Source organism: Cnephaeus nilssonii (assembly GCF_951640355.1).
Source record: "Cnephaeus nilssonii genome assembly, chromosome: 9".
NCBI classification, from domain to species: Eukaryota; Metazoa; Chordata; class Mammalia; order Chiroptera; family Vespertilionidae; genus Cnephaeus; species Cnephaeus nilssonii.
In genome coordinates this window covers 88,598,054-88,623,656 of record NC_137080.1, presented here as the reverse complement: position 1 = coordinate 88,623,656, position 25,603 = coordinate 88,598,054, and the positions used below count along the sequence as shown (strand labels likewise).

At 59.9% G+C, this 25,603-nt stretch overlaps 1 protein-coding gene across 1 annotated transcript in view; it reads left to right on the top strand.

The window, feature by feature from the left end:
• Positions 1 to 1,031: 1,031 nt before the first annotated feature.
• GLP1R (glucagon like peptide 1 receptor) overlaps positions 1,032 to 25,603 on the top strand; it is a gene marked incomplete at its 3' end in the record, with an annotated part of 34,503 nt that continues 9,931 nt past the window's right edge. The window contains exons 1-7 of the mRNA XM_079781378.1: positions 1,032 to 1,144; positions 8,556 to 8,652; positions 9,300 to 9,407; positions 18,457 to 18,575; positions 18,904 to 19,010; positions 22,944 to 23,097; positions 23,376 to 23,535. Coding sequence (XP_079637504.1) covers positions 1,067 to 1,144; positions 8,556 to 8,652; positions 9,300 to 9,407; positions 18,457 to 18,575; positions 18,904 to 19,010; positions 22,944 to 23,097; positions 23,376 to 23,535 — 823 coding nt within the window. The 5' untranslated portion in view covers positions 1,032 to 1,066. The remainder of the gene's footprint in view (positions 1,145 to 8,555; positions 8,653 to 9,299; positions 9,408 to 18,456; positions 18,576 to 18,903; positions 19,011 to 22,943; positions 23,098 to 23,375; positions 23,536 to 25,603) is intronic.

Sequence of the window (25,603 nt, the reverse complement as noted above, 5' to 3'; positions counted from 1 at the left end):
CTTGCTGGAGAGGAGATCCCTCTGGCAGGATGGGGCCACTGGCTGTCTGTTCCCCTCCTGCCCCCTCCCTCCTCCAACCCGCCCCTGCTCTCCCAGCCTCTACCTCTCCCCTCCCCCTCCCCCTTCTCCTCCCCTAGATCAGGCCTCCTCTGGGCTTTAAGTTCTGTCCTCTCCCCAGGAGCTACTTCAACAGAACCTCTTTCCCTTCGGAATGTTCCAGACATGCCCCAGGGCAGGTCCAGGGCTGAGTGCTGCTCCCTCGCCCTCCCCAAAGGTGGCATCCCAGTTCTGGTGGTGGTGGTGGTGGTGGTGGTGGGCGTGTGTTGTGGTGGTGGTGGTGGTGGTCCCGCCCCTCTCCAGGTGGGCGTTAGGGAATGGGATCAGTGCCTGCTCAGCCCTTGCTCCCACCCGCCCCCGCCCCTGGCCCGCACTGTGTTTGGAGGTGGGGGGGAGAGATAAAATACGGGGAGACGACGCAGGGGTCCCAGGGAGCAGCCATGGGCCCACGTTATCACGGGACACTGAGGTCTGAGAGCCCCCGACTCAGAGCGGGCCGTGGGGGCTGCAGGAGTGGGGGACCCCCAGACCTCCCCAGCAGCAGGGCTCCACCGGACAGAGCCGGGGAGAGGGGCGGCCTTGGAAGGAGGCACCCCTCGGAGTGGGTCTGTCCTCCTAGTCACGCGCAGCTCTTGGGGTTACACTTTCCGGGAGGGGTCTGCGGGCGGGGTGACCTTGGACGAGTCCCACGCGCTCCGCAGGTCCAGTTTCCTCTGGGTGCCCGAGAGGTGGGGGTGGTTTGGCTTTCCTTAGCCGGGGCCCTGGGAGGAAGTCGGGGTGCGTGGGTGGCGCTCGGGGCGCAGGGCCCAGCATCCCCCGGTCCCGGGCTGACGGAGCGCGCGGCGGGGCTGCGGGGTGCCGGCTGCGGGGAAGAGGAAGGCCGGGGACCCGCTGGCCCCTCCCGCGGGCGGGGCGCCCCGCGCCGGCTCCTCCCCGCGCCGCCCGCCCGCCCGCCGGGCTCAGTCGCCGGTTCCGCAGGTGGCAGCGATGGCCCGGTCCTGAGCCCGCCATGGCCGGCGCCCCCGGGCCGCTCCGCCTGGCGCTGCTGCTGCTCGGGGCGGTGGGCAGGGCCGGCCCCCGCCCCCAGGTGAGCCCCGCGGGGAAGTGGGGGCGCGGGCGGGTCCCGGCAGGGGCGGCGGGACTTGGAGAAACTCCGCGGCCGCAGGCGGAGGGAGCGGGAGCTCAGGGAGCGGGGACTGCGGGGCTGGTCCCGGGCTGGGCGGACGGGCTGGCCTGGCCGGGGCGACCCTCCCCGCGCCGCGCCCGCTTCCCGGCCGCCCGGGCCCCTCTGCGGGGCGCCAGCTGCCCCACGGCCGCCGGGCGCTGACTTGGCGCCGCGTCTCCCAGACACTTTCCCAACTCCTTCTCCCCGGACCCGGGCCCGCCGCCCGGCCCAGCCCCGCCCGGCTCGCCCCCTCCCCGGCCTCCGCCTCTCCACTGCGCCGCCCCGGCCCCGCCCCGCTGCGCCCCGACCCCTGCCCGCACTGCCCACCCCCCAGCTGCCCGCTGGCTGGTGGACGACCCTGAGACCCTGAGAAGGCTCTGGGGACAGAGGGGGCCGGGGTGTGGGCGCCCGGCTGCATGACCCCCGGCCCCCAGCGCAGCCTTTGACTCATAGCCCCAGGGACCCTGCGGCGCTCGTCCTTCCTGGTGACCTCCCAGATGAATTTGTCACACGCACACTCCCGGCCCCTGCGGCCCCTGCGGCAAGCAGGCTGGAGGCTCCTGCCCCCCTGGAGGCAGCAGGCCCCCCTCACCAGCCTGAGCCCCCTTCTGACCCCCTGGTGGACAACACACACCAGAGCACATCCTGAGCCACGCAGACACCTTGGCCTCCTCGCCACCGGAGAGCAGGCCACGGGGAGGACCGCGGAAGCCCCCTCCAGGGCCCCCACGGCCTCCCTGCCTGTCCTGTCTGCAGCCCCGGGGTTGGCGGGCGGGGGCTGTGGTGAGCCTGCATTTGGCGAAGGGAGTTGTCCTAAGACGCTGTGAGAAGCTTGAGCAGAGCGGAGGCACAGGCTTGGGTGGCCTGTCCTGTGTCGCAACTGTCTCTTCCATGGCCTCCCATTCCGACCCCCGGACCCGAAGAACCCAGGGCTGCGGGGAGTGCGCCCGTACAGGCCTTGGAACGGTCCCAACACAGGTGGGAGGCAGGATGAGGGGCTGTTGCCCTGGTGGGGGCCTACTCCACCCCTTAAGAATCCAGATGTGGACAGATGTGCCTCCCAGCTAAGGTGCCAGCCCATTTTCAGCCCCCAAGTTCCTTTCCAGATGCCCTCTGTGTCCCTGTCCCCCCAGCCCAGCTACTGCCTCTGGCCATAGGAGATACCCTCCGGCCCCCCACACGCACACACAGCATCTCCCCCAACCCCTCAGCCAGGCCGTGGCTTCCCTGGTGCACTTGGGATCTTTCAGGAGCCAGGACTGCAGGCCCATGACCTGCCTCTCCCTCACCTTCACCTCCTGCTCCAGGCCGGTGTGTAGACTGGTTTGGATTCAGGGAAGAGGAGAGGCTCTGGAGGCTGCCTGTCTTCTCCCCAAAGTTCCTTCCTTCCTCAGAGGAGACAGGCTCCTTGAACCCACCCTTCCTCCTGATGCCCTCATTCCTCAGCCCTGGGCCAAAGTGTAAACCCAATATCCTGGGGCCATAGCAAGGCTGGGGGACAGAGAAGGGCAGGGTGAGCCAGGCTCTGAGCAGAGACGGTGCCGCCTCGGGCATGCTCTTGTTGGGGGGCCCTGAGCATCCCTGGCTACCGTGGAGATATGAGGGACAGGGACTTTGAGATTAGACCGCAATAATTGTGACAACCTCATGCCCGCATATAAGACTCCAAAAAAAGGTAAATTTTCATTATATTGTCTATTCATGAGGTTGGCAAGAATACTCCCTCCAGGCCACTGATTTGGTGGGGGGTGGTGGTGGGGGGGCAGAGCTCAGAAAAGAAAGGTTCCCTGTGTTAAGGTTCAGGATCAGAGGTTCCCTGTGTAAGGTGGCCCCGCGGTTCAGGATCAGAGAGGAACAAGGGGTGTGGGGCTGGTGCCCAGGTGGGACTGAGGAAGGTCCCAGCGGGGGCTCCGGGTCAGGGCTGGAAGCAGCCCCTGCAGGCGGGGTGAGCTCTGAAGAAGGGGACCTAGGCCACTCCCTTGCTGCTGGCAAGGACCACCCACCCCTGCTCCTGACCTCCCAAGCCCCCTGGGAGGGAGCTGTTCTACTGGGGGACGGGGAGGCCTTTGACACCCAAATTAGAACCAGGCAAACCTGGTTCCCATATTGAGTCTATCAGCTGGTGATCTTGGATAGGACACCTGACCGTCCCGAACCTCAGTTTCCGCATCTGTAAACAGGGTATGGAGAGGATGGAGACACTGGCACCTGAGACAGCTTTGGCCGCTTGGCAGACTGACCCCTTTGTCCTGGGGATTCTGCAAGCCTGCCCTGAGGCAGCAGAGTTGGGCTTGGAGAGGGGCTGTGGAGGCCCAGCTCTGCACCCCAGTGGAGGACCGAGGGAGTCCAGGGTGCACTGCGGTCAGCGTGGATGTTGTTCTGAGCTGGGCTCACTCCTGGACATGGACCCAGGTGGCTGCCGGGGCAGGAGCAACCAGCAAATCACATCCTGCCCTCTGATGCCTTAGCTGCCACCTGCCTCTATGCAGACTCGTGTGTGTGTGTGTGTGTGTGTGTGTGTGTGTGTGTGTGTGGAGAGATACAGAGACATAGAAACAAGGAGAGAGAAACTGAGAGACAGACCAGGGGCCTGTTTCTCTGTGTGCTTGTACGTGGCCCTGTGTGTGTGACAGTCTGTGTGTGTGTGTCACTGTGTGTGAAACATCTCAGCATGTGATTGTGTCTGACAGTGTATTTGTGTTTGTGACCTCCTATGTGATACTGTGTCTGGGAGGTGTATGTGTGTGTGTGTGTGTGTGTGTGTGTGTGACATCTTAGTGTGTGACTGGCTGGCTGCCAGGATGAGTCCGGGTGTGGGTGAGAGATAGAGCGCTTGTCACAAAATGTGTGGCTGTGACTCTGTATGTATGTGTGTGACACTGTGAGTTGAGTATATGTCAGTCAAGGAACATGTGTGTCTTGTGGGCAGTGTCTCAGCATGTGAGAGACTCTGGGCCATCTCTCGGGAAGTAAGCATGTGCTGACGTGGGTGGTAATGTGTGTGCCAGGGTATCCGTGTGAGGTTGTGCATGTGAGAACGTGTGTGCACTATTCCTTTCCCTGCCCTTTCGCTTGTGTATCTGGAGCCCTTAAGACAACAAAAAGGAGGGGTGTCTAAGAGCCAGGGGCCGACAGCCCCACCCCTCCAGGGCACAGGGGTCAGTGACTTGGGCCCTGGGAAGTGGCTAAGGGCCTTGGGGTCCTGGGAGGAGCCTTCGGGGATCAGAGCTGTCTTCCGAGCCCTCTTTCTTCTTTTGGGGGGCCCTCTCCCATTTTTCCCACCTCAGTGGCCCAGAGAGGCAAGGTCTCTTTCCTCCTCCCCTTCAATCAAACCTGTCCCCAGGAAAGAAAAGAACCCGATGCCCTTACTCACTGGGAGGAATAAAACGGCAGGAGGGATTTTCAGGTTAGCAGCGATTGGCTCGGGGCTCCAGGCTCAGAGCACCCTTCCACCTCCATCCTTCCTCTCCGCCCCCTTCCTCCTCGCGCGCGCTGCCCACGCTACAGGGCTGTCACCTCCTGAGGATGCTCACCTGCCTGATCTTGCCGGATCTGTGCAGTAACTCTGAGAATGATATCCCCATTTTATAGGCGTAGGGACTGAGGCCCCAAAAGATTAAATATGCCCCTTCCGTCACAGCTGAGATTTAAACCAAGAGGCCAGGGGTCCTGGCACTCTGACTCCCTGTTCAGTGCTCGCACACACCACTCCCTCCTGGCATCCTCCTTCTCACCTCCTGAATCTGAGAGACACCCCCTCCTGTTGTAAACTCCACCCTCATTTGCCCTCACCCCCCTCAGAGAGATGCCATGAAGCCTGGCAAATCCCAATTTTAAAAACTGCCAGCCTGCCCGCCCCCAGGCCTGCGGGCCCCTCCCCTCTGCCCTGGACTCTGGGCCAGCTCTGCTGCCCTGTGCGGGGCGGGGGCACCCTCCACAGGGGTGGGGCCTCATGCCACGGGAGGATGCAGAGGGGCCGGGGCTGGTGGGCAGGGCCTTGCCCCTCCTCACTGTTCCCTGCCCTTGGACATGGAGTCCCCCGCGTCCCCTCTTGGCTGCTCAATCCTTGAGTGAAAGTGTGTTTGTTTCCTGTTTTGGGGAGAGTGTTGATCCTAAAAGTGATGGAGGGGCGGGGCCCAGACTCCCCAGGAAGCCAGGCTGCTTGTCCCACTGCTCCTTCTCCCACAAATGGCAGCAATCCGAGGCCGTGCTGTTGACCGCGCATTTCCCTGCCAGGGACTGCTCTCGGCATGAACTCACCTGTTCCTCACAGCAAGCCTAGGTGGGGAGGGACTGTTATTATTCCCATTTTACACATGTGAAAACAGGCTGTGAGTTGAAATGCTTGCACAAACAATTTATGGGGGGTTAATTAATTAATTCCATGTCAGGCCTAGGTCTGAGCCCAAAGCCAGGGCTGTTTACCCTCCACGGGGTTACTGAGTCCACCTGAGCACCTGGGCCCGGCTGCCCGGGTGGCCCCCAGCCCTGCCCCAACTCTGTCCAGGTCCCGTTCTGGCCCGGGAAGCCTCCTGAGCCTCAGTCAGGCTTTCCTCTGCTCCCAGAGTATCAGCGCCCTGCTCTGCACCCTGCCCCCGCTGGGCCCTTCTACTGCAATGCCCTCCCTCCACCCCCGATAGTCCAGTCTCTCCCCACCCACCCTCCGTTCATCCCCAGCTCCCAGTCTCCCGGGGTCTGGAGTCTGTACTGAGCCTGGCCCAGCGTGAGCACGCCCACCACCCCTCCTCTGTCCTGTCCTGCAAAGCAAGGACCCACACCACCCACAAGTGAAGGGCACAGCCCTGGCCTGGGGCCTCTCTCAGGCCAGAGCTAGGTCCTTCATCTTCGTCTTCCCCAGGCCCGCCCATCCCCCACACCACCACCCAGAGCCTGGCACAGTGTGGCTCCCATAACCCCAGGTCGGGAGAGGCCTGAGGCCCAGTTACTTAGTCCTGGGAAGGGCCACAGGAGGGGTGTGAGCAGTATTTGGAGACCCCAAGCTGGTGCAGGACCCCCATTGTCAGGGAGCGCTTTCTGAGGGGACACAGGCCTGTTCTTATGTCTGTGTGTGTGTGTGTGTGTGTGTGTGTGTGTGTGTGTGTTCTCATAGCACTTGACTTATTTTTAATTATAATTGACATATGCTATCATATTAGTTTCAGCTGCACAACATAGAGATTCAACCTTTATTTATCTTCTGACATGATCACCATGATAAGTCCAGTGTACATGGTTGTAACACTATTGATTATATTCCCTACACTGTACGTTACATCCTTGGGGCTTATTCCTCTTATAACTGGAGCCTCAGTCTGAGGGGAGACACGACCCTGTCCTCAGGGAGCCCCAGTCTGAGGGGGACACGGCCCTGTCTTCAGGGAGCCCCCGTCTGAGGGGGACACAGCCCTGTCCTCAGGGAGCCCCCGTCTGAGGGGAGACACAGCCCTGTCCTCAGGGAGCCCAGTCTGAGATAGAGCAGGTGACAGGCTGCCTGCGTCTAAAGCTCCCTGAGGTGGTGGCCAGGCCTTCATGGCCTGACCTTGGCCTTTAACCCCCACCCCACCCCCACCCTGAGGCTTCTGGTCTCCACGGCTGCCTTGTCCCCACTCCCTGGCCCAGATATACCTTCTGCCCCAGTTCCCAGCAGTGACCTTGCTTCCTGCCTGCTCTCCTCCCAGAAGGAGAGGTCAGGGGAAATCTCCCAGCTCTGCCCTCCCGCCACCAGGGCCCCCAGGGCCACCCGCCCCCACCTGCCCCCACCTGTCCCAGCAGCCCCAGCAGCCGCTGCTGCAGGCAGGGCCGGAGCCGCAGGAAAGGGATTTGGAGGGTGGGGTGGGTCCACCAAACTTCACTTGTAGCTAAAACCCTGCCGCTGCCTTTGCTGCTGTTGAGGTTGATTAAGGAATCATGTTATTTATTTATAACAATACTATTCAAATACACTTGAACTTTGCCCTCAGAAGAGCTCCATCCTCCAGGTGGCCCATGTGGCCTCAGCACGCTGACTCCAGGAATGTGGCTGGGGCTCAAGCAGGCCTGGTCCCCTCCCTGGGGGACCAGCACGTGGTAACCTGTGTCTTTTACAGGCCAGGCCGTGCCTTATAAGCCAGGACTCCGCTCCCCTGTGGGCGGGATACTCAGAAACCAGGCCCAGTAAGTGCTTAGGGCACCGCCAGTCAAGGCTGTGAGCTTCCAAAAGAAACTATTTTTATTTCAGCACACGTGTCTACTTTTGTGATTTCAGAAGGTGAAATTTTGTTTTAAATTATGTATAGATCCTAAATTTTATATGTAGGGCTCCCTGGTCATTTCACAACTGCAGCCTCTACATGAGGAATATTTATCATCTTGAGCCTGTTCAGGAAAAAAAGAAAAGAAGAGAAGAGAAAAGAAAAGAAGAGAAGAGAAAAGAAAAGGAAAGGAAAGAAAAGAAAAGAAAAAAAAGAAACAGAGTCCCAAGACAAACCTGAAGGAAGTACATAAAAGTGTTTGGCAGGGACCATTCTCACTGGGTGGGTCCATTGGGGTCTCCATGCTAAAGGCCAGTTCTGTTACCTTATCTGAAAATTGAAACTCATATTCCCCTAATCACAGATTGGGGGCCCCTCCCATCACAGGCCTGAGCTCCATGTTCTGGAACTTTCCTGACCCCTTCACACCAGGCCCTCAGGACGCCCCCTCTCCAGCTGACTGAAGCTGAGCTGCACATTTGACCTGTGTTGTTATGTTACGGGGGACACTGGGGAGTGGTGTTGCCTCCCCCACAGGATTGCTTTGTGCAGGAGGGATCCAATTACCAGCAGTGAACCCCACCACACCGTGCCCCCCAGAGCTGGCCTTAGCCCTGCCCCTTAGGGTGCTGTGTGACCCTGACTGCGTCCCTCTCCCACTCGGGGCCTGTATTTCCCTTCTAGAATGGTTGAAAGTTTGAGAATCCTGTTGGCAGGCTGACTGGGCCCTGGGAGCGGAGCCCTGGGCAGTCACAAAGCATGGGGCTCCCAGGGACTTCCTCCTCGGTGAGGTCAGAGGAGACCATGATTGACACACATCCTCCCCTCCCTTCCCCCCACGCCTCCCCCAAAGCATCAAGTCAGGAGACGCTTGAGGGGCACTGCCACACATCAGACTGGGCACCAGTCCCTGGGAGGGACAGAGACATAAAAACGTCCCTCTGAAGCGCCTCTGGTTCCCGCCCCTTCTCAGACCGCCGGCGCCTGGTGGAGTTCGGGGCTCTAGATCCCCTGGACATCCAGAAACCAAGTGTGTTGGGGGCGGGGGTTAGAAGAGAGGTTGGCTTGAACCAGAGGGGCCCCATTTCTGCCCTCCCCCCCAGGGCGCCACCGTGTCCCTCTCGGAGACGGTGCAGAAATGGCGTGAATATCGCCACCAGTGCCAGCGCTTCCTGACCGAGGCTCCACCCCCAGCCACGGGTGAGTCCAGGCGGGGCCCCGTGCCTTGGGTGGGCATCCTTCGCCTCTGGGACGCCACATCTGCCCAGTGCTTTGGGGTGTTGTCTTGTTGATGTCTATGCCCCTGGTCCCCGGCTTGGGCCCCTCCGGCCTTTCCATTCTGTGTCCTCAGCACTTCCCGCCTGTGCAGGGACTGTGGGCCCACCAGCATATTTGTAACAATGAATGTTGGGGGGGGGGGGGAAGGCGGGGTTAGGAGACCAATAGGCCTGGGTTCAAATCCTGGCCCTGCAATCACAACGCAGCAACCTTAGGAAGGTGATAACGGCCATGTGAGCTCCCATTTCCCCCTCGAATGCAATGTATAAGAATAGTCCTAGGGAGCTTGTTTACTGAGCACTTACTGTGCTCCGTTATCTCCATGCCATGCACTATGTGTCCCCACAAAGCCCTGGGGAACCGGGACTACCCCCATCTTACAGATGAGGGAAGAGGGACATTAAGCAACTTGCTCAAAGTGCCACTGCTAAGTGGCCAAGTCTGCTTGCCTGGCAAACAGCAGGTGCTCAGCAGAGGTTCGCAGAGAGCAGGGTCCTGCCCCCACCAGCCCCGTGGTGGGGAAGTGCCTCGGACAGGCCGGGACTCAGGACTGTTCTCTCCGCACCCAGACCTGTTCTGCAACCGGACCTTCGATGACTATGCCTGCTGGCCAGACGGGCCACCCGGCTCCTTCGTGAATGTCAGCTGCCCCTGGTACCTGCCCTGGGCCAACAGCGGTGAGTCCCCTCCCCTGGTGTGGACCACCCTCCGGTGTCCTGGAGGCTGGGGGTGCAGTTGGGGTGGGGTGCACACTGCCTCCTTTCCACTGGGACACAGCCTTCCTCACCCCAGAAGTCTTTAGGCCTCTTTCTGGGTAGCCTGCCTGCCTTTCCTTGGGGCGAGGGGGCACTGGGGGGCATTGGGGGTAACTGGGCCTGAGGCTGTGCTAGCAGGTGGGGTGGGGGAAGTGTGGGGTCTGACTTAAGGAGAAACGTGGGCCCCTCATCCAGTAGTTAGGAAAGGAGCCAGGTGGGAACAGTCCTAGAGGTGCCATTGCTCTGATGTATGTATGCATGTATGTATGTATGTATGTATGCATATATATGTGCTGGGTGTTGGTAGGTGCCCTGTACCTGGTGGTGGCATGTAGCTACCTCCTAACTCTTCAGGACTTCGCTGGTCAGATGGACCCAGTGGGAGTAGTGATGAGGGCATTGGGGAGCGGTCCCTAAGGCCTCCCAGCTCACTCCTGCCTGCAAGGGACGCCCTGCACGGGGGAAGGTGTGACCAGATAGTGAGGGGTCATTGGAGTACAGAGACCTACAGAGGCTGCATGGGGGGCTCTGACTGGAGGGGCAGTTAATGCACCCCCACACTGCCCATCTATCTCAGGTGTCAGGGGGTTAACAGAGACACGCACCCTGCCTCAAGGAGCTCAGTCCCAATCAGGGGAGAAAAGACACTCTCTCATAATAAAGATTACAGTAAGGGCTGATATTTATTGAGTACCTACTATGTGCCAAGTATTGCCTGAAAGCAGGGTGTTCATTTAATCTTTACTACTGCCCCATGGTTATGCTTCTTGTAAAGATGAGGAAACTGAGGCCCCAGAAAGTTTAAGCTACTTGCTCCAAATGATGTGGTAAATGGCAGGGCCAGGATTTGAACCCAGCCTGTGATCTTCACCACGGTGCCCGAGAGGACCTAAGACCGAGCAGAAACCAGCCCAGAAGCAAGTGTGAAAATGAGGTCGCACCATGGGAAGCCAGCGGCCTTCCTGGAGGAGGCGCCCTTTAGCCGAACATCAGGTCACCTGGCAGGGCCTGGCATGAGCCTCACCTCAGCACTCAGGACTGAGGTCATATGAAGCCGCAGCAGGGGTCCTACAGAGACGCTCCTTCTCCACCCCCAGGACACCACCTCCCTGAGGTGCATAGGGCGAGCCTGGCTACCACAGGTCCCTTCACACAGCACCTTGTGGCCTGTTGTAAGCACTGTACATACTGAACTCATGTAATCCTCACAACAACTCTATGCGGCCAGTACTCCGATTATCTTCCCCTTTTACAGAGGCACAAACCGAGGCACAGAGATGCTGAGTGACTTTTCCAAGCTCACACAGCTTGTAAATAGAAGGCCCGGGACTCAGTCAGGAGTCTGGTTTAATTGCTATCCCAGACTTCCCTGAGTGTGCAAGCATGAGCGTGTGTGTGTGTGTGTGTGTGCACGCGCACATACGCGTGTGCATGCACATGTGTATTCCTGGGCATGGAGACAGATGAGTGGCCAGGGCATCTGCTGGCTAGGCACAGCTTGAGGGAGAGCAGTGAGCTGCCTGCCCTCTTTCCAGAGATGGAAAAGCCAAGTCTTACAAGCAGTGGCTGTGCTTGCCGCTGTTCCGAGGGGCTGTGTGAGCTGGAGGGAACCCTCAGACCTCCCTGTGCCTCAGCTGGCTCACCTGGGACATGGGACAGAGCCAGGTGGTGGGGGTGTTCAGAGGATTGCAGGTTCTTGAAAAATGGTTGCTGTTAATTTTTTTCACCCACCCTGTCTACCTCCCCCACCTCCCGGAATACCTCCACATCCCCTGCCTCCCAGAGGTTTGGGAGGCTGCGTACAGCCCAGCCTGGGCTGCGCCCTAGACCCCCCGGAGCCAGGCGCCGGACAGGCCCCATCACTCAGCACAAGCCGCCCCCACCCCCCACCCCCGCTCCCCTGCCGCTCCTGGCTCCATCCATCACCTTTAATTTTATTTGAGCAGGAAATAGGTCCTGGTGGTGCCCGTTTATGAGCGAACACAGTTTTATTGCTTTCTACACGAAGATAACGGCCACAGCCCAGGCCCCTGCCAGCCCCCGCCCCCTCCCTGACTCCCGCACTAATTCATGCCCCTTTTTGACACTCAGAATCACCCAGCTGCCTCCCCTGCCCCTCTCCCTGAGTGAGGGATCCGAAGAGACACCCGCCCGGCTCCCGCAGCAGAATTGCTGCCTCTGGCCTGTCCTGGCCGCCCCCTGGGCAGAGGCTGGCTGCCCTCACGCCCACTCAGGGCATGTGGGAGCAGGAAGGGGCAGTTTGGGATCTTTTTTGGGCTGATGAAGGGAGTGGCCATGAGCACGGGTTAGGGGTGGGCAGAAGGAAGGGTTGTCTCAGGCGGGGTGCTGGCGGAAAACACTCAGCTGGGACGTGGAAGAGAGTTTAGTGGTGGGCACTTACAGAGGCCGGGCAGAGCTGGGGCCGACAGGTACATACAGCACCACGGACTGCAGCCGAGGGAAGCGTAGCACCCCTGGACCCGAGTGGGGCAGGAACGGGGCTCTGGGGCCCCCCTGACAGCCGGAGGTCGTGGTGACAGAGAGGCCAGCCTGAAGCCACTGCCTGAACCTCCAAATCCAGGCAGGAAGGGAGCCAGGGAGAAATCCCCCAGCGTCTCCCCTCTCCTGCCCTCCTACCTTCTGCCAACACGTCCCCGGTCAAACCCAGTAGAGGTCAGAGAGCCCAAGTGATGCTGTCCACAGGGGTCAGCCTCCCGGGGGCAGAGCAGGCCGAGGAATGAATGACCAGAGAAGGAACTACATTCAAAACACTTAGGTCTGTGTCGGGGCTGGGACGGCCAGGGAGAGTCCGGCTTAGGGGTGTGTGAGTGTGTGCGCTGGGCATAGGGGTGACCCCGCACCACGGGGCTGAAGAGGTCAGCTCAGCGGCCCAGGAAGTGTGCTGAGGGAGGTCAGAGCCACCTCTCCTGCCCACGTTGTGGCTTTCAGAGAGGTGACACCGGGCCTGAACGAACAGGCAGAGGAAGAAGGGGAAGGAGGGCCGTTTACCCACACACAACGATCTGCTTGTTACCCATCATTCTGGTCTCATTAGCTGTAGCCCCTCCCGATCTCTACCTGCGTGTTAGCTCAGTTCTAATTACACGGGAGCCATAAAGTGCGTGTAAAGTGGCCTATCACTCACAGGTCTCGGAAGCCCTGACAGGTGCCTCCCCTGAGTAGCAGCGTGGGAGCTCCCGTGGCGGGCCCGGGTTGCCAAGGGGAGATGGGCCCGAGCTTGGCTTTGGGGGAGTTCTGGCTGAGGAAGTGTCCCGAGCCCCAGCCCCAGCCTCGGTGAAGGGGTGCCCTTTGGAGAAATTGGGGCGGGGCAGCAGCAGGGCGCCCCCTGGGACCACGTGTTGAAGGCTTCCTGTGCACTAGGCACTTCACACGCTTTATCTCCTAATCCTCACCCCGCAGACCCGGCAGGACAGTCGTTATGGTCCCGTTTACAAATGAGGCCAGTTCTGTTACCTTATCTGAAAATTGAAACTCATATTCCCCTAATCACAGATGGGGGGCCCCTCCCGTCACAGGCCTGAGCTCCATGTTCTGGAACTTTCCTGACCCCTTCACACCAGGCCCTCAGGACGCCCCCTCTCCAGCTGACTGAAGCTGAGCTGCACATTTGACCTGTGTTGTTATGTTACGGGGGACACTGGGGAGTGGTGTTGCCTCCCCCACAGGATTGCTTTGTGCAGGAGGGATCGAATTACCAGCAGTGAACCCCACCACACCCTTGCCCCCCAGAGCTGGCCTTAGCCCTGCCCCTTAGGGTGCTGTGTGACCCTGACTGCGTCCCTCTCCCACTCGGGGCCTGTATTTCCCTTCTAGAATGGTAGAAAGTTTGAGAATCCTGTTGGCAGGCTGACTGGGCCCTGGGAGCGGAGCCCTGGGCAGTCACAAAGCATAGGGCTCCCAGGGACTTCCTCCTTGGTGAGGTCAGAGGAGACCATGATTGACACACATCCTCCCCTCCCTTCCCCCACGCCTCCCCCAAAGCATCAAGTCAGGAGACGCTTGAGGGGCACTGTCACACATCAGACTGGGCACCAGTCCCTGGGAGGGACAGCGACATAAAAACGTCCCTCTGCAGACCCGGCAGGGCAGTCGTTATGGTCCCGTTTACAAATGAGGAAACGGAGACCCAGGAGGTCTGTTCCCGGTCCCATGGCTGGTTGAGGCAGAACCAGGATCTGAACTTGAGTCTGTGCAGCTCAGAACCTGCCCTCCTCTTCCTAGGCTGTGATTGATGCTCCACCCTCACCTCACCCCACGCTGATGCCTTCCGTCCGAGCCCCGCCTCTGACCTGCATGTCAGCACTTTGGGGAGGGCCTGTGACCCCCCGCCCCCTCGGGGCCCTCAGCTGGGCCCGTGGTCTGTGAGAGGGGCCAGGCGTCCTGCTGGCACTGCCGTTGCCAGAGCAGAGCTAATGGATTCATGAGCGGCGCTCCGCGGCCCCGCGTGCTGCAGCCACGTGGAAGGGCGGCTGTTAGCTTGATTACAGACGCCGCTGCAGTTTCCGGGAGGGGAAGTGTTTAATTGGGGGTTTTATTTCCAACACCAGGGTCTGACTTAATGAAATATTCCTGGGCCTCCTGGCATGCGGCCGGCTGCCTCCTGGTGTTGACAAGACCAGAGCCAAGCCCCTGGCTGATTTACCAGCAGCTCCTGGGCCAGATAAAGCTGGGATGATAAGCAGGGCTGGGCCTGGACCCGCTGCACCCCCAGCCAAGATGGGCATCAGGGGACCACGGCCCAGCCAGGAGCCGGCCCTGGATTTTAATATTTGCTGCTGCTGAAGGATAATTGACAGCTACCCTCACATAGACTGTCTCAGGGACGCGGTGATCCCAGACGCTCTGCCAGTAACACCACATCTGTGCTCACACCACCTCCCCATCCTCCCGTCCTCCCCGCTGGCCCTGAGCAGAGGGTGCGGCCAGCCTGGGGTCCCACTGGCAGGAGGACCTGCCGGGAGGACTCCGGATGCGGGTGATCGGCCCCGGGAAGGGCAGAGGAGAAATGGCACGTGGCCATTGTTGACTCCTAGCAGTGTGTGTGGCTGCTAACTCGTGGCTTTTGGAGGCGAAGAGCTGGGGTCTGAGTCCCACCTCTGCTGCGTCCTGGCTGGCTGGTCTGGGGCAGGTCGCTTGGCCTCTGAGAGACTCCGTTTCTCCACCTGCCAAATGGGATGGACTGTGTCAGGGGGTTGTGATGCTCCAAGGTGTCAGGCATACAGCAGGTGCTTGGGACAGGTTCTGTGAGTGCGCAGCCTGCAGAGTGGGTGTGCAAAGGGGCGTGATGGGCGGGCTCCAGCAATTGTGGAGTGCCAGGCCCTGAGCCCGCGGTGGCGAGTAGGTATCAGCAGGGTCACGTTCCCACGGGCTGAGTGCTGGGTAACTGGGCGATATGATGGTTTGTGCCCAAGCCGTGTCCTCTCCCTCCCCCGGCCCCTCTGCTTCCCTCTTTCTCACCCCCCACCCACAGGCTGCCGGAGAAGGCTCTGGCCTCAGCCCCACTCGCCATGGGGTGAGAGCCCAGATCCCGGCACTGCTCTGGGCTTATCTCCCACTGGTTTGGCCAGAAAAGGACTGGACCCCCAGTGAAGGGTTTCAGGCATCCACCCAGCAGACAGCAGACGCATTCGGGGCCTGAGACGGGTCCACCCCTCCTCTGCCCCTGTCTTGCCTGGTTCTGCATTAGGGGTGCTGGGACAGGCTCTGCTGCTGCCGGAAGTCCTGCCGTTGGACTTCAGACTTTCCGGAGAAGTCTCTTAAAATGCAGGGCCTTCTGGGAGCGACGCTGCAAGCTGACGTGCCTCGCCGTGTGCCAGGTGCTTTGTCCCGGAGAGGGACCTGGTTCGGGGTTTGCTTGTGGCAGGGAGCAGGGGAAGGAGAGCCAGCAGGGAGGCTGCCCGGGGTGCCCGGGGGCCAGCTAGGGAGGACAGGGCCTGAGGGATGGCCTGCAGGGGCCTGACCGGGCGGGGAGACGCTGTCCCAGACCCTGCAGTGAAGGCCTGCACTCCCGCGGCGGGCGGTGGTGGGTGTGCAGGGGGAGACAGCCCGGCCTAGGCCCGTCCTGGGCCCCAGCAGGGAGGCTGGCCACGCCCGCAGACAGGGTCTGTATTCCACCTCCACCGGGAAGCCTGCCCCCCTGCCACCTCCCCCTCACGCGGCTCTGCCTCCCACAGCTGGGGAAGCAGGGCTCTAACACCTTTAGAATTGTAAACTCTTAAAATTTGTCCTGGCTCCAGCTTCTCTCCTGGGTCCCCCTGTGCCACTCCTCCCCTGCCCTCCCACCCCCTCCCCCCCATTCTGTCCCACATCCTGACCTGGGGCAGACTCATGCTCATGGAGCAACCTGTGGCCACAGGCCCGCGTGTCCTGGGGAGGGGACAGTGTGGCCTGGCCGGGGACGGACTCGGGTCCGGATGCCTGGATGTGAGTGAAGGCACTGCTCACCTAGCCGGTGCTTGGTCTCTCTTGCTTTGCATTTGTGCTCTTCCTTTCTACCACATTTTTGGCTTTTTTCTGTGAGTCTCATTAAAGCCAGGAAGTGTGCTTCCTTCCTGCTTCAACTGGGCTCCCTGAGGACAGGGCTGTGTCCCCCTCAGACTGGGGCTCCCTGAGGACAGGGCTATGTCCCCCTCAGACGGGGGTCCCTGAGGACAGGGCCGTGTCCCCCTCAGACTGGGACTCCCTGAGGACAGGGCTGTGTCCCCTCAGACTGGGGCTCCCTGAGGACAGGGCTGTGTCCCCCTCAGACTGGGGCTCCCTGAGGACAGGGCTGTGTCCCCCTCAGACTGGGGCTCCCTGAGGACAGGGCCGTCTCCCTCAGACTGGGGCTCCCTGAGGACAGGGCTGTGTCCCCCTCAGACTGGGGCTCCCTGAGGGCAGGGCCGTGTCCCCCTCAGACGGGGGCTCCCTGAGGACAGGGCCATGTCCCCCTCAGACTGGGGCTCCCTGAGGGCAGGGCCATGTCCCCCTCAGACTGGGGCTCCCTGAGAACAGGGCCGTGTCCCCCTCAGACTGGGACTCCCTGAGGACAGGGCTGTGTCCCCTCAGACTGGGGCTCCCTGAGGACAGGGCCGTGTCCCCCTCAGACTGGGGCTCCCTGAGGACAGGGCCGTGTCTCCCTCAGACTGGGGCTCCCTGAGGACAGGGCTGTGTCCCCCTCAGACTGGGGCTCCCTGAGGACAGGGCTGTGTCCCCTCAGACTGGGGCTCCTTGAGGACAGGGCTGTGTCCCCTCAGACTGGGGCTCCCTGAGAACAGGGCTGTGTCCCCTCAGACTGGGGCTCCCTGAGGACAGGGCTGTGTCCCCCTCAGACTGGGGCTCCCTGAGGACAGGGCTGTGTCCCCTCAGACTGGGGCTCCCTGAGGACAGGGCTGTGTTCCCCTCAGACTGGGGCTCCCTGAGGACAGGGCTGTGTCCCCCTCAGACTGGGGCTCCCTGAGGACAGGGCCGTCTCCCTCAGACTGGGGCTCCCTGAGGACAGGGCTGTGTCCCCCTCAGACTGGGGCTCCCTGAGGGCAGGGCCGTGTCCCCCTCAGACGGGGGCTCCCTGAGGACAGGGCCATGTCCCCCTCAGACTGGGGCTCCCTGAGGGCAGGGCCGTGTCCCCCTCAGACGGGGGCTCCCTGAGGACAGGGCCATGTCCCCCTCAGACTGGGGCTCCCTGAGGGCAGGGCCGTGTCCCCCTCAGACTGGGGCTCCCTGAGGACAGGGCTGTGTCCCCCTCAGACTGGGGCTCCCTGAGGACAGGGCCGTGTCTCCCTCAGACTGGGGCTCCCTGAGGACAGGGCTGTGTCCCCCTCAGACTGGGGCTCCCTGTGGGCAGGGCCGTGTCCCCCTCAGACGGGGGCTCCCTGAGGACAGGGCCATGTCCCCCTCAGACTGGGGCTCCCTGAGGGCAGGGCTGTGTCTCCCCTCAGACTGGGGCTCCCTGAGACAGGGCTGTGTCCCCCTCAGACTGGGGCTCCCTGAGGACAGGGCCGTGTCTCCCTCAGACTGGGGCTCCCTGAGGACAGGGCTGTGTCCCCCTCAGACTGGGGCTCCCTGTGGGCAGGGCCGTGTCCCCCTCAGACGGGGGCTCCCTGAGGACAGGGCCATGTCCCCCTCAGACTGGGGCTCCCTGAGGGCAGGGCTGTGTCTCCCCTCAGACTGGGGCTCCCTGAGACAGGGCTGTGTTCCCCTCAGACGGGGGCTCCCTGAGATCAGGGCCGTGTCCCCCTCAGATGGGGGCTCCCTGAGGACAGGGCTGTGTCCCCTCAGACTGGGGCTCCCTGAGGACAGGGCTGTGTCCCCCTCAGACGGGGGCTCCCTGAGGACAGGGCTGTGTCCCCTCAGACTGGGGCTCCCTGAGGACAGGGCTGTGTCCCCCTCAGACGGGGGCTCCCTGAGGACAGCACCGTGTCCCCCTCAGATGGGGGCTCCCTGAGGACAGGGCTGTGTCCCCTCAGACGGGGGCTCCCTGAGGACAGGGCCATGTCTCTCGCTTCCTCTTAGCCCCTCCCCGCCCACTTGGTGTCCAGGCCTGCTCTGCCCACGGAGTATTGGTCGGAGGTGGGCCCTGAGCCTGCGGGTCAGAAGCCGCAGCAGGTGGCTGTGGGCTGCCAGGGCCACTGAGGTCACAGCACGCCCGGGAGCAGTGTGACTGAGGCGGAGACGGGGCCTGGCAGTGGCTGGAGTCGGCTCCTCTCAGGCGAGGCTTCCTGATCGCCCTGCAGCTCAGCCAGGAGGAGGGGCTGAGGGCGGCGATGGCCCCACCTTCGTGACCGCCTCCCCTGTCCCTGGGCCAGGTGGGCACATGGCAGGGCAGGAGGCCAGGTGTGCGGGCGTCTGTGTGGGTTTGTGTGTGAGGTGTTACTAACTCCCAGAGGCCAGTCCTGGGGGCGTGGGGAGCCCGGGGTGCGGAGGACGAGAGGCCCGGGGCAGCGGCCGAGGCTCAGCCCCCTGTCCCGCCCAGTGCTGCAGGGCCACGTGTACCGCTTCTGCACGGCCGACGGCCTGTGGCTGCACCAGGTCAACTCCAGCCTGCCGTGGCGGGACCTGTCGGAGTGCGAGGAGTCCAAGCGCGGGGACAGGGTGAGCTGAAGATGGGGCTCTGAGCCAGCGAGGGGTGGCAGGTCCCAGCGTCAGTGGAGCAGGGCCCTGGGCCCTGGGGGTGGGGGTGGGGGCCGGGCCCTGGTCATCTCCTCCATCGCTCCGGGTGGGAGCTTCGCACACCATGCTTTCTGGGCAGAGGAGGTGCGTGTTCGCCTCTGGCCTGGGACCAGGGTCCTGCGATCTGGAGACCATCTCCCTGGCTTATTCTCTTGCTTCGTTCTGGGGGCCCCACGGTCCCATGGGAAGGAGGGGTGTGGGAGGGACGTCCTGGGGCATCCCATGTCCGCGTGTCCCTGTGTGCACACAGAGCTCCCCGGAGGACCAGCTCCTGTCCCTCTACATCGTCTACACGGTGGGCTACGGGCTCTCCTTCTCCGCCCTGGTCATCGCCTCCGCCATCCTCCTGGGCTTCAGGTAAGAGGCCGGCCCGAGGCACTGCCGCGTCCTAACTCCTGTCTGTCCCCAGGTGGAGGTGGGGACACCCAACCAAAACCACAGGCAGCAGGTTCCTCCCCTAAGAGGTCTCCAGAGAGCCCACCCCATCGGATGGGAGGCTGAAAACAGGGCTGTGACGCTGTGTGCTGCGTCTGATCTCTGCTACATAAACGTGTGCATGTCATACTGCAAAGAAGGGAACACAAACGCCACATGTCCACACACGAGGCACCCGCACCCCTTCACCGTGGGCTGAGATGAGGGGACATGCTCGTAGGGCGTGTGTGTGACTCAGAGAGTCAGGGCTGAGTATGGTTCCAGGCATACCTCGGGTTCAGAGGGCCTGCTCTCTTCAGCGCTCATCAGCCACCCCAGGGGAAGGTTTCCCTAGAGGAGCCATTCCTTCCAGAGTACCAGCTTCTTCCCACGCCCTCGACGCTGGCCAGGGGTGGGCCGGGGGGCTGGTGTCGAGGGCAGGAGGGAGTCCGAGGGCGGGGAGCTCAGGACACCTGTCAGCAGGAACCAGGAACACATTCCTCCTATGTCCCCTGGTACCTGGCACAGTCCGTGCTGAGCACACAGTCAGTGCTCAATAGATGCCTTCGCTCAAGGAATTAATTTTACTATGAAGTATTTCAGTGATTTGGAGATACAGTGGCTGATCCTGGGGTCACCCATGCACGCACCGTCCAGTCTAAGAACCACAGTTTCGCTCCCCAGGACAGCACTTAGTCCCTGTCCCCTCAGAGGGCTGTTTATAATTCCCACGTATCTCTCTAGAAGACTCTCACTGCTTTTGTAAGTCTCTGTAAAAATATATAGCCCGAATATTGCATGCTTTAGACGACATGCTGGACATTGATTCTTCCGCAATGTTATTTTTGGCCTGACAATGTTTTGGGGAGATTCATTTCCGTTGAAACAGGTAATTCTTCATTCCTTTTAACTGTCGCTGTGTACCACATTGTGTGACACAGCACAGTTCATTTATCGCTTGTCCTTTTAGTGGGCACTTGAAGTTTTCCTCTCCTGGATTATAAACCTTGCTACAATGAACGCTCTTACCTGTGACCCCTTGTGCATTTCTCGGAGGGCACATACCTCCGCGTACAGTCGCCTGATCGGAACAGCGCGTGCTGTTGCAAATTTATCAGGTGTGGTTAAGTTGCTTCCAAAGTGATCCCACCAGTTTGCCTTCTCACCAGTAATAAATGAGAGTTCCCTTCCCTTAATATCCTCACCACTATTTAGTATTTTCAGGCTTAATTGTTGCTAATCTAAAGTGTCTGAAATATCTCATTGTGATTTTAATGCGCATATCTCTGATTCCCAGAGAGAGCAACGTTTTTTATGTTTGATTCTGTGAATTGCTTGCTCGTAGAATCGCTTACTTTTTATTGGCTTATTTGGCTTCTTCGTTTTTATCTTAGGCATTCATTACATATTCTGGATACCGATGCAGGAAATGTCTTCTCTTAGTCTGTGGTTTATTTTTATTTTTTTCACTCACTCTGGTGTCTTTTATGCACAGAAGACATCAATTTTAATGGAATGAAATATATTAATTTTTCTGTTTTTATTGATAAACAAAATTCGTCAATAGATAAAAAATAATTTTGTCAATTGATTTAAAATGTATCGTTTTTTCCAAAGACCAAATTTTGTATGTTCTTGCTTGAGAAATCTTCCCTTATCTCCTGGGGTCATGAGTTTTGCTCATTCCTTATGGTTCTTTGATGTGCCTGGAATTGGTTTTTGTCTCTGATGGAAATAAAGGTGAATTTACTTTCCCATGTATACATTTAGTTAATTGTCTCAGGACCATTTACTGCCAGTCACCCTCCCCCCTCACTTGCAATGCCTACCCTGCCAGGCAGCAAGGGCCACCGGTGGCTGGGTTGGTTTCTGTCATGTTGGTTGGTCTCTTCATTTGTCCTTTGGCAATAGCCTGGTGCCTTCGCCGCTATATATTCATTAGAAGTCTCTGTTCACTTGCAGCAAGGGCCCCTACTGTGTGGTCTGGACTAATCTTAGCCCTCGCCTCTTCTTTATACGTTTTTAAATTTCATTTTTAAAAACCAACACTGTTGGGATTTTTGTTATAGCTATATTGACATTATCAATTAATATGGGGAGAACTGACACCTTTAAGAGAGTGAGTCTCTCTGTGAATGTGGTATTGGTATAGCTTCAATTAATTTAAATCTTCTTTAATGATTTTAGCAAGTTTTATTCTTCCTAGAAATCTTGCCCATGTTATGTTACGCTTATTTCTAGGTAGTCAATTAAAAGTATTATAAATGAATTTTTAAAATTTACTTTTTCATTGTTTGTTGCTGATGTATATGAACCTACATATCACCTTGCTGAACTCTCTTACTAGTTCTAATAATTTATGTGTCAAGTGTCTTGGATTTTCTATGAAGATAATCTATCACCTATAAATAATAACCATTTTGTTCCTTTATTCTCAAATCTATTTTTTTTTAAATCCTCACCTGAGGATATGTTTTTGCTGATTTTAGAGAGAGAGGAAGGGAGAGAGAGAAACATTGGTTGGTTGCCTCCAGAAATCAAACCTGAAACCTAGGTATGTGCCCTGACTTGGAATCCAACCCATGACCCTTCAGTGCATGGGATGATGCCCCAACCAACTGAGCTACACCAACCAAGGCTTTCCTAATTCTAACACACTCTTTCCTTTTCTTATTATAGTGGCTAGGGTCTGTTGTACAATGTGAATAGATGTGATGATAGCTTCTTATGTCCAGACTAGAGGCCCGGTGCACGAAATTCGTGCACGGGGAGTGGGGGGGGAGGGTTGTCCCTCAGCCAAGCCTGCACCCTCTCCAATCTGGGACATCCCTCTCACAATCACAGGACTGCTGGCTCCCAACCACTTGCTTGCCTGCCTGCCTGATTGCCCCTAACCACTTCTGCCTGCCAGCCTGATCACCCCCTAACCACTCCCCTGCCAGCCTGATCGACACCTAACTGCTCCCCTGCCAGCCCGATTGCCTCTAAGTGCCCTCCTCTGCCAGCCTGGTTGCCCTTTACTGTCCTCCCCTGCAGGCCTGGTCACCCCTAACTGCCCTCCCCTGCAGGCCTGGTCACCCCTAACTACCCTCCCCTGCAGGCCTGATCGCCCCCAATTGCCCTTCCTTGCAGGCCTGGTCCCTCCCAACTGCCCTCCCCTACTGGCCTGATCACCCACAACTGCCCTCCCTTCCAGGCCTGGTCCCTCCCAACTGCCTTCCCCTGCTGGCCATCTTGTGGTGGCCATCTTGTGTCCACATGGGGGCAGCCATCTTGTGTGTTGAGTGACAGTCAATTTGCATATTACTCTTTTATTAGATAGGATGATCCTTATTTTTTCTGATTTTAAAGGGAATACTTCTAAAGTTTCTCAGTTAAGAGTGATGTTTGCTCCTGGTTTGGGTAGATAGCCCTTATCATGTTAAGAAATGCCCTCGTATTTCCAGTCTGTAAAATGTTTTTACATGAAAGGATATTGAAATTGTATCCAATACTTTTGGAATCCTTTCCACGTGCCCTGTACGGCAGCCCTGAGGCAGGTAAGAAGGGCCCTGCCAGCAAGAAGGAAAGTCCCCATTGGGGGAACTGGTCCTCGCACCTTCACCACTTGGGCCGCACATGACTTTGTAGCAAAGAAGATGCCACAGACAGAGGACAGAATGTGGGTGGGGGTGGGGGTGCAGTGACCACACAACCAAAGGCTTATGGAGAGGCCGGACTCGAATGAAGCAAAAGGATTGTCATGGTTGTGGGGAGACGGGCATTCTCAGAGGAGGACAGGAGCACAGCCCCCGAGCCGAAGCATGCCTGGGTGTACTAGCCTGAGAGCCGGGGGCTGCGGGCCGTCTTGCCAGAGGGCCCTGCTTTCTCTCCCAGACACCTGCACTGCACCCGGAACTACATCCACCTGAACCTGTTTGCGTCCTTCATCCTCCGAGCACTGTCCGTCTTTGTCAAGGACGCGGCCCTCAAGTGGATGTACAGCACGGCCGCCCCGCAGCACCAGTGGGACGGGCTCCTCTCCTACCAGGTGCGTGGTGTGTCCGGGAAGAGCCTGGGGAGGGGCGGGCAGACGGTGGAGACGGTGTCCCCCACCCACCCAGGCCTGGCACAGAGAAAGGCAAGAGCTGCCCAGACCTGGTCCTCAGGGAGCCCCCAGTCTGATGGGAGAGGCAGTCCATCTGGCCCCCCAAAGAGACACGGCCCCTGCCCTTAGGGAGTTCTCAGTCTGACATGGGGGAGGGGTCAAGAGAGGCAGGGGCCGGAGCTGTTGTCCCCCCCCCGCCGGGCCCCTTCCTCTGCCCCCAGGACTCCCTGAGCTGCCGCCTGGTGTTCCTGCTCATGCAGTACTGCGTGGCGGCCAACTACTACTGGCTCCTGGTGGAGGGCGTGTACCTGTACACGCTGCTGGCCCTCTCCGTCTTCTCTGAGCAGCGCATCTTCCGGCTCTACCTGAGCATAGGCTGGGGTAAGGCATCGCCGGCCATCACTTCCCAACCCTACCTGTGGTGCGGGGCGGGGGGAGGGGGGAGGGGGATAAAGGTGGGGGGAATGGGAGGGGGGTATGGCTCCCCCGTGAAGCCGCCTTGGTGCTCAGAGCACACTGCTGGGCTGGGGCAGGACTCCCTGGGTAGCTCTCTCCTGGGAACAGGCCTTGCTGCCCATGGGGTTAGGGCTACCCTCCCCCTTTTCATAATTCTCCCCCTTAATGGAAGCCAGATCCACTGCATATGCCACAGCCCTGCACTGTCCTCAAATACCCCTGCCCTGAAGGCCCGCGGGACGGAGCCCACACCCGCCAGCCCTGGGCAGCGAGGCCGGGAGGGAGAGGGAGATCCTGGGCCTCAGTGGGGGTCACTGGGTGGGCAGAGGGCTGTGGCTCTGTCACACGATGGGGGCGAGGGGGTCAGAGGAGGGCAGGGGTCGCGGAAGCCAGCTGAGGAAGGTGGACCGCGGATGCGCCTGGAGCCCAGCCGGAAATGTTCTGGCCAAAAAAGTTTGCCGAGAACCACTGTGTCTTTTTTTTTTGCTGGAACATTTCTGGTTGTGCTTCTGCCTCTCGCCACGCGGGATCCCGATGAGGAAGGGGTGGGTGGGGCAGGGGCTGGGACCCCAGCAGCAGCAGCAGCCCCAGCCCCCACTCACCACCGGAAAACAGATGCAGGAGAATTGCTCCGGGGGCCCACCGGTGCCCATGGGGATGCAGCAGAGGCCCTGCCGCCTGGCCTCCCTGGCCTGCGGGTCCCTGGCCCCCGCCCGCACCACAGGGTCCCCCTCCACTGGAGCGGCGTCCATCCGTCCACTCCTCCCTCCCTTCACTCGCCCGCCTCAAGCTGCTCTGACTGCTGCCCCGACTCCCAGGGACTTCCACTCAGTCACGGCCACGCTCCTTCTCGAAGGCCCGTCCATGCTGCCTCCTGCCCCTGGGCCTTTGCAAGGTTGCCCGGTCCAGCCCACCGCTCAGGAGGCCACGCAGGTTGGCTGCCACCCTGGCTCTGTGCTCTCCCACACCCCCCTGCTTCTTGACGGCGTCCCTCAGCCACTCGGCTCTGTGTGGCCCAGTGTAGAAGAGTGCTCTAAGGGGGCAATAGTGGGGTCAGTGTAGCGAGGGCACCGAGGTGCAGATGGGGCAGAGCCTCATGGGCAGGGTCTCACAGATGGGGCAGGGCCTCATGGGCAGGGCCAGCCCTGGTACAGCCTCCTGAGTCCCAGGCTCTGGGCCCCGCCTGTCCTGCCCGGCTCTCCAGCCGGCACTGTATCTCCTCCAGTCCCCTCTGCCCAGTGGAATATGCTCAGGCCTCTGCACAGGTGGCCCCCTGGGCCTGGACTCTGTGTTCAGCTCCCTGCTCCCGCCTCCCCCCCCACCCCCCAAGGCTCAGCCCCTCCTGCCCTCCGAGGCCTCTTTATCCCACTAGGGCAGTCAGGCACGGCAGCTGGAGAGCCTGTGGATAGCTAGGGTGGGCCAGTGCGGAGAGCTCTGTCCTCAGGGAGGGGCTGCTGATGTCCATTCTGGGAAATAGCATCAGCACTGGGAGTGCCCGTCACCATGGCGACCTGTGGACAGGAACAATCAAAGGGACGTTGTGGTGTGTGCAGAGGAGGGGGTGATGGGTGGAGGGTTGGTGCCCTGAGGTCTCGAGTGGGGAATGGGGGAGGGGTGCCAGTCTTTCCACCACCTCACTCCCCGCTCAGGGCTCAGGGTCTGAGGGGCATAAGGGCCGGACTCCCTTCCCTCTTCTTGAGGAATTGCGATATGGAGATACAGAGAGAGACTGAGGGACAAAGGCAGGAGGTCAGAGAGAGTCCCAGAGAGCCAAGCGCCCGCTGTGATGCCAGGAGGCCTGGCCCCGTGGGCAGGCTTGGGCAGCAACGAGCAGCTTCTTGTGTGAGCAGAAGAACGAAAGTGGGGACTCCAGCACAGCGGGGGGTTCCCAGAAGCCATGTCCATGGGCGGCCGGGCACCCCTAACCCCCAACCCCCAGGAGGCTGCGCAGGAGGAAGGCAAGTGTGGATGAGGGCCCATTACTTCTTGGAGC